Below are 20,258 nucleotides of genomic sequence, written 5' to 3'. Positions count from 1 at the left end.
TAACCCCTTAAACCTTTAAGATTGAGTCTTAGAACGCGAATATCCAATCATCAGACCAAAAGTTATTCAGGTTGGAGCTATTTTATTTTGTGCATAGTAAAAATGAAGCAATCTTAAACTTTATTTTACTACTGGGACAATTTCAGCGGGGAATTGATTCAATTTATCTCATTGTTAAGGTTGCAGCAAATTCAAATGATATTACAGTTCAAGATTGAAGTAAATTTTTTAAGGAAAATAGCTAAAATTAATTAAAATAAGTAATTGTTTGTCTTCAATTGTTTTATTTCAATAAAACAATTTATTTTGAATAAAAATGAAGACAAACAACTCAAATACGATATCTCTTATTTATTTTTAATTTTCCTTTGTCGCTATCTCGAAAATATAGCCCTAATAGTTTAGGATTGGGAGCGTAATTTTGGGCCCTTTAGTTCTAATTTCTATTTTCATATTATTTCACTCTCTGAGAACAAGAAATTTTACTTCTTACAAAAGTATTGTTTCCATGTATGCTTCGACTCTTGCCTCCTATTTCAAATTTCCAAGTGCGTATACTTTTTCAATTTTTAGAATTACACTCAAAGACCGTATTAAAACTTAGTTTAAAATCAAAATATCATAAAATAATACATTTTAAAAACTTATTTTCAATTTTGGAAATAAAGAAATGTCAAATAAATCTGAATCTAATTTCGTAAGAGGATTCAAAGCATAGACGTTATTATTTATTTCTAATTTCAAAAGCAAAGAACTTGTTGTAGGTTTGGTATGTAAGACAATATTCGTGAACAATTAGGTGAATTACTATCTTTAAATGCTTTAAAATACTTTATTTGCAACAATATGGTTTAAGCGCGTAATGCAAAGTCTTACGATGGAAATTATAAATCTTGAAAATATTTACCATATATCATTTACATTCTAACCAGCAACAAATTGATTGGAATAATTTTGGAATTTCATTTCACTGTTTGCTTTTTACCGATAAATTCTTACATAATAATAGATTATTTGTTTACATGAGAAATAGAAAATGGCATTTATTCACAACTTATATTTCTTATATTCTTATATTATATATATACTTCTATTATATTCTTACTTTATATTCACAGCTTTCTAAAACTAGTAAATTTTTAACTCATTATTTTTTTGTTCTTTATTTACTAATCAGGTTTCTAATTAAAAAATCTAACCCTAAAATGAAAATGTTCTCTCTGAAATCATGGTTAATTAAGGCTTACGGGAAAATTAAATTCGATTAGAATGTGCACAACAAAATTAATTACAATTTGACTGATACAAAATAAATTTCTCACACCAGTTTCAAGCAATGAGGAAAAAAAAGAAAAACAAATTCATTATTAATAAAGATCACAATACGTATTATTTTGATTATGGATAATTCTTTTTCTTTTTCTTTACATTGTTTCTTTTTGATAATTTTTATTTTGCCTTTGTTGAATTATGTGGTTTTGAGGCTTAAAACAAAACTCTTTGTCACCTACAATTTAAAGAAATTTAGAGAGTTAGCTTAGAGAAGTTAGATTAGAAAAAAAGGGCTGAAATTTTGTCTTTACATTATATTGGACTTAAGACAATGTCTCAAAGCTAACTCATGCTAGAAAATAAATTACTTAATTCTTTTTAACAAGTATAATGGGAAAAATTGCAAGCATCTCGCAGAAAATTAGATTTACTCGAAAAAATGCTTTGCAAAAATATATTTTTCAAATTGTTGTTTCATATGTTTCATAATAATTGTTTCATATATATATATATATATATATATATATNTTTTATTTTAAATTCTTAAAATACTTTAATCTTACCCCAAAGTTTTAATTGCTTATTGCTATTCTTTTTTCCGATAAAGGTTCCAGACATTTTTTTTTATTTAAATGGGAGATAGTAGACAGAAAAGAATACATTTTATCTGTTCGGGCTATTTTAATCTTCTTATCATAAATTTAAAAGATCGACGCTACAGTTTTTAAATCGATATATATATATATATATATATATCGATAAAAAAGTATTCCTACAAAATAATCAGAACATAAAATAATGTACTTGATAGTTAAATGATTTGCTGCTAAAAAGAGATTTTAGAATACCGCTGAAAGCGCTTAAAAGGTAAGAAATAGTATTTTCCAAATAGTTTTGAAAAGGGCATTTTTGTGGAAAAAATGACTGTTTGCATGTAGATCAAAAGATGTTACTGTGGAATTTGTGGAACCAGTATTAAGAGACGAGGAAAGAGTTTGATATAGAAATGTCACTTTCTAAATATATAATGTCATTTCTAATTATATAATGTCATATTCTGAATATATATACTTTTAAAAGTAATAGTGCTATCGTTATACTTTTTGTGTTTTTTTTTATCTTACAACTGTTTTTTATTTTGCAAATCACTCCTATCTAAAGACATATCGTCCTTTTAAAGTAAAAGAAAATACAATTTTATTTCGTTACAAAATGAAATATCTAACTTTCAAGCTTCTAAACATAGAATTAGCTAATTTTTGTGACGAATTCTGCCAATTTAAAAATACTTTTTTGTCAATTTAGTTATTTATGTTTTACATTTTTTATTTGATTATTTAAGCAAATTTTTAAGCTACCAACTGACGTATTACCGAAAATTTCCTAGGGACTTTTAAGTTTTTATTATTATAATATGTAATACTAAATAAAAACAATAATTAAAACAACAGCAATTGTATTTTTGTTGATCAAGTTTTCTGGGTTAATTAATTTATTTATTTTACGTTGTATTAATCATTTTAACTTTTAATAATTTGAAACTTTATTTTTTAAAGGAAATTTTGTTTTTCATCAGTAATTTGTTTTTACTATTTGGAATTGAATTACTTTTCCGAATTCGCTTCAGTATGAAAGTTTAATACAAAAGTAGGTTGAGTAAATGGGCATAAATTGATTGAATAAATGGGTAATAAAAACAGTTTTCTATCTAAGTAGTTCCTGAAATAGATTCCCTGCCCATATCTATAAAGTTATATAGGAGATTTATATTTTATTCAGCAAGAAATAAAATTTTTTGAAAACATTATTTTTGTGAATACGACTATGAAAAAAAATGAAACATATATTGCTCCGAATTCTAAATCGGGCAAGAGGAAAAGGAAAAACAAATTTAAAGTTGCTTAGGGGGCCAGAATGCGCACGCACTATGCGCGGGACCATCAATGAGTGGGATGAGAATCAACAGCGCTTTTGGTTCCGTTTCATTCTGCGAGTAACTCGTGCTCGTTACGGTTAGCTGTGCTGAGTTGTTCAGTTCCTTCCTGTTCCATCAGAATTATTTCAAATTGCCCCGTTTCCGAAATTTTGTGGAAGTTGGCGTTCCTATATTTTGAGAGTTGTAAGGTGGAAGGAGTTATTCAAAATCTTGCTGTTAAATTAAATGTTCTCTAATGGTTGGATGCCGCACATCGATACTTAAGATACTTTTTGTACTTCTGCTACAAGTTGAATTTGGAGCTTTAACAGGTAGGGAACTTTTGCAATTTTTAAGAAATATTATATTTGTGCAGTACAGATTGGAAAATGGAAGAATCAATAATTATTATCGAAATGATTACCTGAATTTAATTCCTTATCATAAATGAGAAGCTATGTTTATGATTTTCAAATTAAAACAAATTTATATTCCTTTCTAAAATGTATTTAGAAGGAAAAATAATTTGTCGCGATAAAATTTGAGTTGTATTTTGGAGTGACCATCAATAATATATAATTATAGAACGAACAATGAAATAAAAAAAACAAATTGGAAGTTAGGAATTTGTATTCAAGGGAGAAAATCTTTTGGAAAAACGAATCACAAAAAAAACAGTAGGGGGAATTTCAAAACCTGTTTGATTCCTGAATTAAAAATCTAGAGAGGAGACAGAGAGAAATACCTCATTATTTTTTCGCAAAAAAAAAAAAAATTCGCGTATTATTCCGTAACGACAGCCAACAATACATAATTATAAAACCAACACTTAAGTAAAATAAAAAATTGAAAGTTAAGAATTAATATTTAAGCGAGGATAAAGACAAAGATCTTTTCGAGATCTAACGAATCACAACTGAAATAGACGAATCACAACTGAGAACCTGCTTGATTTCTGAAGAAAAAAAAACAGGCAGGAGATTGAAATCAAAGTGTCATCAGATAACAAAACTGGTTTTGATGTTTTCAGTTCGATTATCATTAATAGGAATAACTTCGATAACGTTTCGATTTTTTCCTAATGTAAAGCGACTTTTTATGTGAATATTTTTTTTCTCTCTTTGATACTTGACGAGGATTCTAGAAATATATATAAGTGTGATAAAAACAAATAACTTTTTGTATTCAAGCTTGATTGTTTGATTTAAGTGTCCATCCAATAGTATTCATTTTTTTTGTATCTAAGTACTTTTTTGTGTAAAATATTTATGAAAGAAAAAACTAATCCTATTTTACTTCAAATACTAATCCTATATCCTATTTTACTAATCCTGAACTAATCCTATTTTACTTCAAATAAAAATACTGCTAATTTAATTTCATATTACGTTAAAGAGTGTTCCTTAGCTACAATCTTTCCCTTTTCTTTCTACATTATGACGAGTGACTTTTTTTTAAAAGTGGCGTGTATTCATACAAAATGAAGACTGCGCAGAAAATAATTATCTAAGCAACTTATAGTTGAAGAAAATCAAGTGGTTTATTAAATTATCTCTTAACTGAATCTGCATTTTTAGAAACAAATATCTTAACAATCAGATCAAAATAAACCAAATTCCTTTCCCAATTTATTATTTTAGGCTGGAAAATGCCTAAATTTAATGACTAATATATTAGGTATCTTCCATATGAATGCACGTAAAATGAAATTTCTTAAATCTAACTGTTATCTGGGAAGAAATGAAATGGATAAATTTTATCTTATTTTATTAATATCTTCAAATTTCCCTTTTACAACAAGAAATTAATTTTTAAAATTTTTTTTCTTCTGACTTTTATGCAAGAGAACTTGCTCAGTAATATGGAATACATTAAGCTAAACGTGACGTCATGTTAATTTTAAACCATATTTTTTTAAAAATTGCTATAGAGACAGTAGTTTTTAAAAAATATAGATTTAAAAATTATGCAGAAATATAAAAAAACAAGTGTTATGTTTGTCAAAATGAATAGATTTTGTATTAAAATCCTTTTTGAACTGAGTTGTAAATGATAAAATTTATTGAAACCGTTCTAAATTTATTTGCTTCAAGGTGCAAACTGTTTATTTATACTTATTTTCTTTCATTTTCTAAAACTCATAAAAGAAACAAGTTTATTATGATAAATAGTTTTTTTGGGGGGAAGTTACTCATAGTATTTATATTTTTCAGTCCAGGAGTTCTAAAATGAAATAATAAAGGCGAAACAACAACTCTTTTCAGTGAATTGAAAGCAAATCATAAAACGATATATTATATAAAATATTATTTGATTATCAACCAGGTTCAGTTTTTGTCCGAAATATATAGAGTTGTTTCAGTATGTAAATCCTTCCAGAAATTCAATTTTGGAAAGATTACTTTCTCAGTTTATTGGATTCAATCGTTTTAATATACAGTTATATTATAAGCTGTATTATAACATTATATTATATTATATTATATTATATTATATTATATTATATTATATCATATTATATTATACTATATTACATTATATTATATTATATTATATTGAAATTTCATTAATCGCAATAAAGGAAGGTGAATGTATAGTAATTTCTAATTAAATGCTGAAACTTTAAGGTGTTTCAAATAAACGCCTTTCACCTTCTACCTGCTTCCCCCGCGATGTTAAGAGTTAGGCTCTTTGTACTAAGCACAAAGAAAATAAAATAGAAAAAAATAAACAACTTTGAATAACCTTTGATCCTATGATTGGATCTTCACATTCTAAGATTCAATCTCAATGGCTCGTGAAGGTGACTTCAAATAAGCTACTTAATTAGTACATACGATATTTTAAGTCACAAAATCAGACATAAAAACGTACTTTCTCAGAATAACCCTTTTTGTACCTTTTTTCTGATGGCTTCGGATTTCTTATTTTTCCCAAAATATAGGGGTTAGACACAATCTGGGAAATGTGATTCCAATTGATCTCCACAGCGGTTTAAAGTTTGAACCACTTAAAGTTAATTTTAATTTTTGCATATTTTTCCGTAGCATAATTAATTGAATTGAAGTGACTTTTTAAGTGAAATGAAACATAATTCACCAAATTATAAAAATTGTTTATCGAAAGATAATTCTACGCAAAAAATGACATCTGGTAAATATTTTTTATTTTTGTAATTTTAATTAATAATAGTCGAAAAAATTTTGATTATGATTTCTTTTTTTCATTTTAAAGAAAGTAATTTTACTCGCCAAAATACAGAATTTTAAAAACGGAATCGGTTTAACAGTTCTTTTAAGAAAAATCGTTTATTTTAAAAAAAAAGATTTTCTAGGAACTATTTGACCTATTTGGTTGATTCGCAAGTTTTGGACAACTGTTCTGAGCAAAATATTGGGGCCATATTTCCCAGTTTTCGGCTACCTCCTATATTTTGGGGCTCACAAATTCAAATCAGACGAAAAAAGGGTTACAAATTCAAATCGCCCTCGATATATTTATTCAGAAAAATTATGCTTTTGTATCTGATTTCATAACTTGCAATATCATCTGCACTAAAGTTAACACATTTGAAGTCACTTGAACCATTAAAATTGAGTCCTAGAAATTGAATATTCGATCAGTAGATCAAAAGTTATCCAGAGTGGAACTTATTTTTTGCCCTATACAACAGGTTTCTTTTATTGGGATTTGACAGATTTTGACTACGTTTTCCTTTTTTCCTTGCTTAAATAATAATTTTTAACTCTCAGTATGCATACTTTTTTCTCGACAAAATTTTGATTAAATTTCAAGTAAATTTTGGTCTGCATTAACTATTAATCGTTGAAATTCATGACGTTTAATTTCAGTTAAGCTCTTGTTTGTTTATTTAAAACTATTCGAATATAATTTTAAAAAATAGCAATCCTTGCTCTTACTTAAGTCCAAAGATTACTTTTGGAAAAAAAATAAAATGGATTTCAAATGGATCAATAAATATTTTTATCAAACCACCAATAGGATTCGAGAAATCTGAGTAGGATATAAGAAACTCTAAAACATTAAAATTTTAATTTTAATATTTTAGAATTTTAATTTTAAAATTTTAATTTGGTTTTAATTTTTGTAGCTTATAAAATTAATTTCAATTCGTATATTGAATAGAATAATATGAAGAGAATTGGTAGAAAAACTATTTCATTCAACAATTTCAATTCAATTTCCTTTTAACAGAAAATTTAAAGAAACATAAAATTACTGGTTTAATGGGCTTCGATGATTTAGCAATTCGGTAAGTAGATAAAAAATATAATGAGGATAAAGTCAGGAAATAGTTCTTAGGCAATAATAATGTTAATATTTGTTATGGAAAGACGTTAAATTGGTGCAAAGTCAACTTTATTTTTAATCTTTTTCTCACTGTGTGTCGTTGTTGTAAGCCGTGACATATTTCATGGATTGCTTTTATTCCATATTCCATTTTTAGTTTGATTGGAGTGTTGGGATTTTTAAACAATGGGACAAATTTCTTTTTATTTTCGCCATTCCTTTCATTATACTCTCTAATTTCCTAATAAGCAAATCGTGGTTTAAGTATTGCTTTTAAAGGATGTTATTTTATGAAACAATAAAAATTTTTACGCTACAAATTAAAACAGTACAACAAGTAAATCGCAGTTAAAAGCGTTACAGACTGTTCATGTACGAAGTAGTTTTAATAAATATATGAATCAATATATTTTAAGCAATACATTAATTAAAATTTTGATTTTTTTATCTTTATCTTTTTTAAAATTATAACTGTATATTTTTTAAATTCCAGATAAAATTACACTTAAAAGTAGCGACACTCAGCACTTTTAATCGTAAAATCCACTTACCGTAAATTTTACGGAACAAAACATCTGATGTATCGTACTTTTACAGTAATTCTTACTATGAAATCATTTACTTACTGTAATTAAACTGTAATTAAACAAATATACTTACTGTAATTAAACAAATATTTCTGAAAAATTACGGTATTAAATTCCGCGATAAAAATGGGGTTTTCAGTAAATTTTATTTTAAGGTAAAATTGATTTTACCGATGCTGTACTCAGGTTTCCAGTACTTTTTCCGTAATTTCATCTGATATTTTTTTACAATGAAAGGTTATGTATTAAATAGAACAATGGGTAATAAGAGAGTTACGTTACAACAACTTTGCAATTTTTAATGATTCTCTTAGTGTCACTGAATTTCTTTAATGCAGAATTTAATTTAATGCTTCCTCTTGGAGCTGTTATAAGGAATTATATAATTCAAAACCACTTTAAAATGAAATGAAACTATGATAAATCGCAAGAATTGTGAAGAAAAAAAATCTAATTGCTAAAAAAAGGAACTAAACGAGAATGAAACATACTAACAAAGTAAACTATCTATTTGTTCTTATATATTACACCAGGGGTGTCAAACTCGCGGCCCGAGATGAAAATTTTTGCGGCACAGTCAATATATCCGACGCAAAGTAAAAATAAAATAGAAATGTGAATTAGAAAGGAAACTAGCTTATGAAATTAAAATATACTTTTTTTATAAACTATACGGATCATTTTAAATTGTATGCGCGAAAATGTAAAATTCTAATTGGTTTGCGGCACCTGCCGTTCCAGGGATACTGCATCGTATCAAAAATATGCAGAAAAAATTTCAAATCAAAGCAGAATTTGAAACAAGGTTTAAACATTTTAATTCTTTGGAAGACACATTTTGTTTGTTTTCTTCGATTTTCTCAATAAATATAGACTCAGTACCCAGTAATATGCAAATGGAAGTGATAGAGATTCAGTGCGACTCAAATTTGAAAGCAAAATTCATTGAAGTGTGTGTGCCTGAATTTCACAAATATGTACCGGCAAGGTTTGAAAATACTCGAAAATTCGCATATGAAATTACTTCCATGTTTGGAAGTACTTATCAGTGCAAGCAATTATTTTCTGTTATGAATGGAAATAAATCTCCTGTCAGAAACTGTATTAATAACGCTCAATGGTTGGGTCAATTTTGTAAGTAGTCTCGGCCAATAAAATTTCTCCCGAAATAGGAAAGATAGTAGCAGAGAAGAGATGTCAAGTATCAAACAATAATTTAATTTTATGTATGTTTATTACAATGTAGTATTCAAAATAAAAATATTTATTTCTATGAGCATTGATTTATTTTTTTTTGCGGCCCACCTAAAGTTAAGCATTGTTTGTTTGGCCCAAGTTAGCTTTTGAGTTTGACACCCCTGTAATACACTGTATAAAATATATATTACACTGTAAAAAATTCCGGATCGAATTTCGGTGCAAAGCATCTGGAATTTGGGTGCATCATCCATAAAATCCATTTTACCGTAAAATCTATTTTTACCGTAAAATATTATATTGCAATTTTTACAGTAATATTTATTTAATTAGTGCGATTCAGTAATTTACAATAATTTTCACTATAAAAATTACATGGACTTTTTGTTCTGTAACATGTTTCGCACGAGCGCGCGGCAAAAAAGAATTTTTTACAGCGAAATTCACCCTATTTTCAATCAAACTTAACTATCAGCTGTCTTTTTTTTATTCACATTTTATACATAAATGAGGTAAATTTCGAATCATAACTGACTTTTAGAAAAGACTCTTTGCATAAGGAAAAATAACTGCGCAATATTTATAAGTTCAAAAGACAGAAAGATTGGCATTAAAAAAATGACATAAGAAATAAATACGCAATATTTATAAGTGCAATAGGCAGAAAGAATGGCAGTAAAAAAGTGACATAATGATAGAAAACATAGAATTGACAAATTTACGTTGCTATTTTGAAATAAGATTATATGAAACAAGGTTTTAAGATAGAGAGGGGATTTTAATGTTAAAAAACTTTCAATCTAGAAACAAGATATCATTCTTCTTAAATTTTTGAACAGTGAAAAAGTGAATTTTCAATTTTCGACACTACGGCTGTGCGATCGATAAAACATCTTTAAGCAAAACGTCAAACTTGAAGAAATTATACAAATTTGAGAGAAAGATATTTTGAAAAAACTACATAAACAACAGAAAAATATATTTCATTTATTTATTTTTATATATTTTATTTTGAAGATTTATTTTTATTTATTTTTAAAGCATGTAGTATAAAATAAAGTACTCTTACGTATTAATTGGAATAATAAAATAACATTACTACTGCTTTAAAAATTAACCTGCTTTTAAAGTAACGATTTTACGCGCGATTACAAGGTTTGTTTTTATTCATTCACTTGTTAATTTGGGCTATGTACTTGTTTTAATCTCAAAATAACTCATAAAAGAAAGAGTTAACAGATATATTATTATTTATTTGTTGTTGCATGTGAATAAATTGCCACAAAACCTAAAATATTGAATCAAAAATAAATTGTTTATATCAATAATGTTTCTTTCGCATTTTTAAAAATGTAATGTTGTTCTAAACACAAATTGAACTTGAAATTTATTCCTTAGATTCGAATGCATAGAAGTTAGTTTAAAAAGTAATAAATCAGTTTACAGCTTTTGAATTATTAATGTCGATATTATAACAATTTCACTCAAAGGTATTGACCGATTTCTTTCTATTTGATTATTTGTGAAGGACTTTATTGCAAGGACGAAAACCTATCTTAACTAAATTGTTTTCTCCAAAATCTCTACCCTGAAACTTGTCAATTTGACATAAACAAGAGTTGACGTTAGTTTCAAAAAAGGTTCATTTACTGATAACCCAATCTAGATGTCGACGTCATTTCTTTCTATTTCTCGAAGTTTAATTTCCGCGAATGGTCACTTTTCGAAAAATTTAGTTCTTTTCAAATTTATCTCCTCCCTCGTGGTTTTGAAGTCTCAGGAAAGACAAAAGAAATAGAAACTCAAAGAAGGAGATCATTAATAATATCTTTTCTCTCGTCTGGAGACTTGAAAATGAAATGAAGTGAAAAGCGAGTGAAAATCGAATCACTTTACCTTAATGACTACAATAAAAATGGCAAAAAATTTCCGCCATTTCTTTCTTATTTGAAACGGAGACCGTTTCTTTTTTTATAATTTGAAATATTATGTATGTAAATGACAAAACTAAATTTACTCCTACAATATTTCTGTTCTGAATTTATTTCGTCATGGATAAAAATGTCAAAAGTGAAAATCGCATTCTATCTTAATGATACAGTACAAAAGAGAAAAAAGGAAAGGTTTTTCGGTTAAAAGATATCCTTTTTTTCTTATTCAGGTTGCATTCTACTTCGGTTTTTGCTTTATTATTTTTTGGTGCATTCTCTTTTCAACTGCTTTTCTTTAACTTTAACTTATAATTGAGAAATTTCATTTCAAAATCTAAATTTACTTTTGGAATGACAAAAAACGACTATTATAAAGGAATTTAATTTTTTAATCAAATTAACAATAAATCTCATGCGCGTTTTGATCTTTATGTATCAAAGGAGAAAAAAAAAGTTAAAAATAAATAAAACAAAGGAAGATATATGGGAAAGTTGTCTAAATTGTACCACTTTTCACATAATAATTTTGATCTGTTACAAATCAATGACACATACATTTAACATAATTTTAATAAATTACACTTATTCAGCTGGTTATATTAGATTTTATTAATAATATTTGCACATGAAGAACTGATAATTAATAAATTTTTCAAGTTTTGCAATTGGTTCGATTTAAGAAACCAGTTCTTTAATTTATAGCACCTGCTAGCTAAATTTTACCGACATAAAAAATACTGAGTAATTATGATTGAAAAAATCAATATACTGTAAAAAAATTCCTGATCATATTATTGAAAATTAGGGTGACGGTACTTTTTACATTTTTATGGAAACAAAAACTTTGATATACCGTAATTTTTACAGTAATATTTACCATAAAATAACTGTAACACTTTAATTAAATAAATATTACTGTAGAATTTACGGCATGTTACTTTAAGGTGAAAATGAATTTTAAGGTAAATTGGATTTCACAGATAATGTAATCAAACTACTGGTACTTTATATCTTAATTTGATCCAGAAGTTTTTTACATTGTAGACCATGAATAATACAAAACATTTATTGAATAGCATATTAAATTTTTTGTACAAGTACATTTGGTAACAATATTTTAAGCTTATAAAATACGTGCTAAAGTATTAAAACGTGACTTTATTAGGGCTCCTTGTAATGATTGAATCTTTTTGGAATCTAAAGCCTTTCCTTTTCATAAAGTTTAGAAATGGGAAATTGGTACGATTGAAATCTTTAACATAGAAGGTACGGGGGCAAATTAGTTCAGCAAATCATATAGTAGATCATTGCTTGACTAAAAAGATACCTCATTACTTAGATGATTTTCATCCCTTTTTCCTCAGAAAAATAAATTTTATCATAAGGATATTAAATCTCGTTAAATTTATTGAAATAGTTTAGTTATTTTTCTATTGAGGTTCTTGGCTTTCAGAAAGGTTCCCTCATTCATTTATCGTTTCTGTCATTTTAATGTAAAATTGACACCACAGAACAGTTAAATCCTTTTAAATAGAGTTCTCATTTGGTGTCTTATAATAAGTCTTACTAAAGAGATGAGAAATTTGGTACTGAGAAAGTTAGTCCAGAAAGTACAATTTAAATTGCCCGAAACTCAACGCATTAAGTAAATATGTTTTTCCCCAAATCGTACAGATACGATTTAGGACTACACATAATTTACGGTTTAGTCAACTAAGTTACATTTTAAACAAAGAGTTATTCCAAGCCTCAAATAATTCCAAGTTATTCCAAGCCTCAACGAAGCAAATAGAACATTACAGAATTAGTTGCTTAACAATTATATGATCTATATGAAAATCAGTAACTTACTTTTGTTGTACTATATTTTTACACAGGATATTCAAGAATTACATTGAAAACAGGTGAAATTTGTAAAACTGATTAATTTAATAATAGCTTAAGGCAAGTACACAACAACTTGATTCTACTGCATGGATCACCAGATACAGAATGCTTTTTAAGAAATCAAAGGTGGTAAGGTTTGAGAGAGGCAGGATTCAGGCAACTTTCATGCATAGTAAAGGAATAAAATACTAGTTTTAAATTAGGCTTGCTCAAAAAAAAGTAAATAGTTTGGAAAAATTTCGAAAAAATTTATGACATTTAAAAATGGGTAAACAAAACAATGCATATGGGTATAAACATAAAAAATGCAAAAATATATGAAATACGTCTTTTACAAAATCAAAATAATAATTTATATATTCATTAAATTACACCAACAACGTTATAAATTAACAAATATAACATATTTGCCTTCAATTTTTTAATTCGACATGTATTAAGTTATCTTTAATATTGACTTTAAATAAGGGACAATAAAATGTGGATTATGCATTCAATCCACAAAGATGTTTCCTAAAGTAATTTTTTTTTCTTTTCTTAAAATACTCAAATATATATACAATTTACCGAAATATTATATACAATTTACATAGAAGATATTTTCCGGTTTTTTCCTATTTAACTTCTGCTTCCTTGATCCATTTTTGTTGATACTGTGAGAGTTTTGTCTTACTTGTACCATATTAGCTTCGGGTCATATCCTTTAGAGAGCGATTAACTTCATATTTCATCTTTTCATCGGGGCAGTATTTTCATTCGTGAAACAATCGCTGTCATCCAAACGTTTTAATGAAGCATCAATATCCACTCTATTGTCTGAACTTGGTCTCCTAATCCTATTCTCGAAGTTAAAAGAAAATTTGTTCGGAATATGCCTCTCTCCGAACGTTGCTGTGAAAAATAAGTTTCAACAGTTCTTGAAACACATGACGGGGAGCTCGTATGACATGAGCATATAAAAATTTTAACAGAGTCTACAAAAATAGCTTGTTCAAAGTAGCAATTGCGTATTTTTGAGATTTCACTGTGCATTGTGCTTTCAAAAAGGCCCAAAAATATAGTTCATTACAGGAACTACTGAAAACCTTCATGGAGAAAAGAGAATTCTGGTAATACTACCGAATTGTAGGGTAATGACTTTTGTAGTTAAAAAATACTATGATTCTGGTTAGTAAAATTAAAATATACATTCTATGTAAGCCACTCATTTGGTAATTTTTTTTATACATATGGTAATTGTTTGCAGAAAGTTCTAGTTCTCAAAATTATATTTCTTATTACAACATATTTAGTAAAAAATGCAAAATTGGAAAGTAAACTTAATCGAATGAATGGTATTTATGTCGTACTCTAAAGTATCATCATAAAATAACCAAATTTTAACTCATTTACCAAATTTCATCACATACTATAAAACCAGATTTTATTGTTAATTTTATGATAATCGTTATCATAGCGCTTCAGAGCCAGAAATGCAGTAAATTTTACTATAATCTGTTAGTTTTAACCACGCTTTTTCTCGGTATATATATTGATGAAATGCATTTAGGCATTATATTATATAAGGTGTTTATCAATAAGTGCAATCGATCGTATGTGATATTCTCATGAGGCTATGTTAGATGCTTTTACGAACTATGACATAAATTCAGAGAGACAACTGAAATTATATAACAGAAGCAAAGCTTAATAAACGATATGAACAATAAAAACTATCCCGTAATCTATAAGAACGATCTCTAGAGACACCAGAAACAGATCAATCACAGGAAAAAAAAAGAAAATAAATCCGATACCAAAGATTCTTTATTCATGTACTGGTAATCGTTATACTGTTTCAGTTGCAAGTGTTATCTGTATTTCATAATTTTCACCAGGATTTATCTGAAAGCTATTTTTACACTCATTATTATTTATCTTATGCGTAGTGTCTATTAGTTTAAAACTCTCAAAGTATGATTAAAAATGCATTAATAAAAGAAATGCTGGAAAAAGTTATGCAGAGTTATAAACTGAAATAAAGCGATTATTGAAAGTTCAAGGAGAAAAAAATTCTTGGAAAATTGCCATATTGCATGGTAATGACATTTCTGACTTAAAAAAAAAGTTTTAATTCAGGTAAATAAAATCAAAGTATATGGTATTTAAACCTTTCAATTGTTAAGTTTTCCGTTCAGGTGGTAACGGTTTAGCGGAAATTTAGATTTTCAAAAGTATAGTTCTTATTACCACACATTCAGTAAATATATAAAACTTAAAAATAAATTTTACCGAATAAATGGTTTGTGCGCCATGCTCATTTTACCACACTTATCAAACGTTTTCACTTATTATAAAATAATATTTTATATTTAATTTTACCAAAATCATTGCCAAAATAATTTAGTAAAAATTACCGAGCCTTATGTTGTTCCCATAGAATTAGAAATGTGTTAAATTTTACCGAATTCTGGTAGTTTTGATCGTACTTTTTTTTCTTCTCACTGTTGGTTTTAAATATTTTACTTAAGTTGACTGAACATTTTTTAATTTGTATCGTACTTCAATTGAACCACAATCTTCTTAAGCTCTTTTCTTACGTGTTACAGCAGAAAGTAATTCTAAATAATTATTTAGTTTTGATAGCAAAAACACATGGAAAATAAATTAAAAATCAATAATCTGTTTTTATGAGTGTCTGTCTCTGCAGCAAATAATAGTCTGACTAAGTTTTTTCATATTATTTCAAAGCAAAATATTGAAATAATTTTTTAAAAAAAAGCGTTTTACCATAACAGAGAGATTGATGCAAGATTTTTATTTGCTACGACTGAGATCCACTATAGAGTCACCAAACTATGACTAAGAAAAAAGTAAGCACATGCCTCTAAAAAACAAAAAACTTACAAGCAAATAGAATAATACATTTTTTTCAAAAATGAGTTGAAAAAAAGAAAAAAATCTTCCAAAATCAGAGAAAGAATTACACAATTCTTAACTTATTTTAGAGAAACACGAGCACTAAAATTTATCATTTCTTTTATGTTATGTGCTTAAGAACGTTGCAGTCAGGAATACAAATTTAAACCAGTTGCATATTAAAAGTACTTTTTATTGGTGGAATTATATCTTAATGCATCTGTAGAAAATCTAACGTAAGTAAGAAATTTGTATAGGGCGAACCACGAGTTTAAATTATTGGCAATCCGCAATGCCTGCAACTTATAATCGCATCTTATAGAATTAAAAGCAGCCGCAATGAAATTACAGGTTTTTCTATGTTATTTAATTACATATTCATTATTTTTTCCCCTCAGAAACCAATAATGTTGGAAACGGAATAACTTGATTTCGGCCTATGTTTAAAAAAATACGTTAAATATTCGAAGATTAGCATATTTAACGCACAGCATACTAATCTACGTAGCGTAAATTAATTTAGAGATGTAATATTTTTTTGACCGTCTCTTAATTCAGAAACGTAATAAAATAATTTAATGTTACATAAATAGGTAAAGCCGAAATAAAATATTTTTTGGAGAAACCTCAATTTTTTAAATGCTTCTTAATGTTCTTGAAAATATTTTTCTCTTGTAATTGCCACTTGATTAATTGAACTTGTAATTTCTCCTCGTCTATTGATGTAAACAATAATAATTAATAATAAAAAAATAGAATAAAAAATATTATTCCTGAAATTAGAAATAGCTAGCTTTGGATGGGTCGGAAAAAAGTAAATCAATTCAATTTCATTTGAAAGAAGTTCAATTTTGTTATTCATTATTATTTTCTGCCCTTTCCGGGGGTTTCACGTTATTAAATTAAGCAAAACATGTTTTTAGAAGTTCATCTCATCAAAATAAAAATTTAATAAGGATTCATTTTACAGAATGCTATTGCTTGAGGTCAATTGCTGATAATAAAAAAATACAATATTATTAACACTTTTCTCCTGTATTTGTGCCTTTCAGTGGTCTGGAAACTAATATTAGTATATGCATTTAGTACCTATTAAAACATGAATTAATATAAACCCATTGGTAACTATTACTAAAATTAATTGAACATCATAGGCGTGAAATATAATAAAGTGACTTTAATCTTTTTCCTGGTTGGCAAGGCTTCAAATCCAACCGTCCGAAGACTCCCAGTGTAGTAAATGGTGACTGGTGCACGTTAAATATGTCTGATCACAAATTCCTCCATGTTCCCATAACAAATTATACAATTGGGTGTACGGAATTGGAGATTGGTCGTTCTCGGGTTCAGGTTAAAATTACGATATGTGGATGAATGAATGGATGTGTGAATGGGTTCTCTCTATAAACGGGTGGGACGTATGGGTGTGGCAAAAGTTGAATTCTTGGCCATAGAGGACGCCACTGGAAAGCAAGAACAATCTCTCTCCTTGCCTTAATGGACAATTACAACATCAACAATGGTTTTCCTACGCGAATAAGTACATTTTCTCTATCAATTTTAATACAAAACTTACTTTTTTATTTCAATTTATACCTATTTCCAAAATTAATATATTTTAATTCTGGAAAATAATTAGTGGCACTAATGTTTTTATAGCCAGTCTTGTATAATGTTTTTATAGCCAAATCGGAAAATAGTTAAACTGAGAGCAAGGTCAATTTAATTGGTTAGATTTCATTTACTAATTGCAAACATGTCCTCTTCATGTTTTTTTCAAAAACTATTCTTGAATTTAAAGAAAAAAGTAATTTATTTAATTACTACAAAAAATGAGTTTACTTTTTATCAATTTTAATTTATTTAATCTATTCCTCAACAAGTTTTACGTAAAGACTTTAATAAATTTTTCAACTTAAAAACTTGGATTCTAGGAATGCATTCATTCAAGTATTTATTGAGACAAGAAAACCCGAGAACATCTTTTGATTAATTTATTCCCAAATCTATTTATTTTTATTAACTTATTTTAAGAAGATAACTAATACCTCTCAATGGAGTTTTCTGGTATGCATGAAATTTATTTGGATTTTTTATGAATGAGCTCTTTTTATACGGTCTTTTAGGTTAACTTTTGAAAACTTTATAAGTGTAGCTTGGAAATGTTTATTTTAAAGTTTATTTTAAATTTAAGTTAATGAAATACAGGATATCTTTTACTTGAATAAGTTTATTAAATTTAATTTGAATGAAATTTAGATAAGTTGTGGAATGAGTTATTTTTTGTAATTTGTATTATGGTAGCTATTAGCCTTAAAGAATTGAATTGTTGATATTAAATTAGTTTTAATTGTTTTTAATTAGCAAAGCAATTTGCTTCTAATTGTTAAGTACATGAAAAATTTTATTCTTTGAATGATAGGTAAATTTCATGAATTGGTTATTTGTAATTTTTATCAACACATATAACATATGTTTATGTTAGAAAGCCCTTTAATACATGAAGGAATTTTAAAAGATTGCGTATACAAAATTAAAACGAAATAAAATTTCGAAAAAAGTTTTAATGAATTTTTATAAGCACCGAACGATGAAGTTGTAAAGTATATAATTCATAATATTACAATTACCTTGAAAAAAATTATAAAAAAAAGCTAAGAAAGGAAAGAAAATAGTTAAATGAATAAAAGATTTAATAATTTAAAAAATTTTAATAAGTTAAAAATTAAATGATCTCTTTTTTTTAAATTCATTTAGTTATATTCAAGAAAAGATTTTCTGACATTGTGTTATTATCGCTAAAGTAAAAAATAATAATTTAATTCTGGGAGAATCATCAAAAAAATAGAAATTTTTTATAGAACTAGAACTGTTTTGTTTGACTATGGAATAGCTATGATAAAATTATTACTTAACCATTTTTTCTGAGAAATTTTGAACAGTGAAGATTGGTAATTTATGATCCTTTAATCCAGGGCTTTAATGTTTACCAGTTAATGCAGATTTTTTATTTTTATTTTATCAAGGAGGTTACAAAGATATACTAAAAATGATAATTACTAAATTTATTTGTTATTTTGAAATACTGGTCTCAAATACACGATAGAAAAAATAAATCTTCACGTTGAAGTTAAGCTAACCCTTTTCAAATCTTTTTTTTAATATTTATATATTAATATGTATCCTTGATTACATTTATTTTTATTCTTAATTGAATGTTGTATTAATTAATAGAAATATTTAAACAAATTTCCACTACATGAATCACTTGTTTCCTTAAAAGTAACGTATGAGTTTAATATTTGACGGATTGAAAAATAATATGAACAGTTAGTATAATGCGCCTTTAACTGAAAATATTAATACTTCATTTAAATTAAAAGTGACTGAAATTAAGTTTTTTTTTGTATTATTTAATTTTCTTGGATTTTGATAAATGTAAAAGCTGTTTGAGAACATTTAAGCAAAGTGTTACCATTGCATATTTTATAAACAATATGTCAAGTTTCAGCATGTTTTCCTCTTTAATAAAGGAATGTCGTTGTTCCTGTGTAAAATTATTTCTTGTTTTTAAACAGCATATTCTTCTTATTATTTTTATAAAATGTATACTGTAACTATTTTTTGAAATATCTGTTATTATTTCATAAATATAATTGTATTAATTTTTTTTATTAAAATACGCAAGCGGTGCACAGATATATTATGGCGGTTATAAACGAAAAACTGATTTTCTTTATTAAATGTTTTTAAAATATAAGATCTGCTTAGTAAGTTTATTCTTAATCATCTTTTTTTCAAAGCATGTTTAGCATTAAAATATTCTATAAATTTTATAATAAATAAATGCTAATGAAATATTGTGAAAGAATTAAAAGAAACGCTTAGAATATTTTCAAAGAACTTTTTTTTGCAATTTTAGAATTATTTTGAGGATTAAATAAAAAAAAAAGATAATTCAAATAGCGCTTATTTTAATTCAGTAGATGAAACTAATTTTAGTAAATGAAATTAATTTTAGTAAATAAAATTAATCACTCAAAATGTTTAACTATTCAATATTTAAGAAACTAATTTTAAAAATGTTTACGTTACTTAATAATATTTATATATTTAAAGGAGATATATATGTTGCAATAGATGAGTAGTAAATATGTATAAATAACTGGTAATATGTATAAATAACCAGTGATTATACAAAATTTACGCTAAACTTGGTTATAAGTTATTGAATACTTATTTATTTGCATGTTCATTTAT

General features: G+C 26.5%; 1 protein-coding gene across 3 annotated transcripts in view; it reads left to right on the top strand.

Annotated features, from left to right (window-relative positions):
• Nucleotides 1–3,239: 3,239 nt before the first annotated feature.
• The window catches only part of LOC107441765 (sushi, von Willebrand factor type A, EGF and pentraxin domain-containing protein 1), a 411,941-nt gene continuing 394,922 nt past the window's right edge, over nucleotides 3,240–20,258 (top strand). For 2 of the 3 annotated variants that reach the window (XM_071179755.1, XM_071179756.1), the window contains exon 1: nucleotides 3,254–3,519. In XM_071179755.1, the coding sequence (XP_071035856.1) occupies nucleotides 3,444–3,519 (76 nt within the window). In that variant the 5' untranslated portion in view covers nucleotides 3,254–3,443. Of the gene's footprint in view, nucleotides 3,520–20,258 lie in introns of all 3 variants that reach the window. The other variant, XM_016055134.4, reaches the window with a different exon arrangement.

This window comes from Parasteatoda tepidariorum, chromosome 4, assembly GCF_043381705.1.
Source record: "Parasteatoda tepidariorum isolate YZ-2023 chromosome 4, CAS_Ptep_4.0, whole genome shotgun sequence".
Classification (NCBI taxonomy): Eukaryota; Metazoa; Arthropoda; class Arachnida; order Araneae; family Theridiidae; genus Parasteatoda; species Parasteatoda tepidariorum.
Note: the sequence above shows the minus strand (reverse complement) of the source record. Positions and strands in the feature narration are given on the sequence as shown.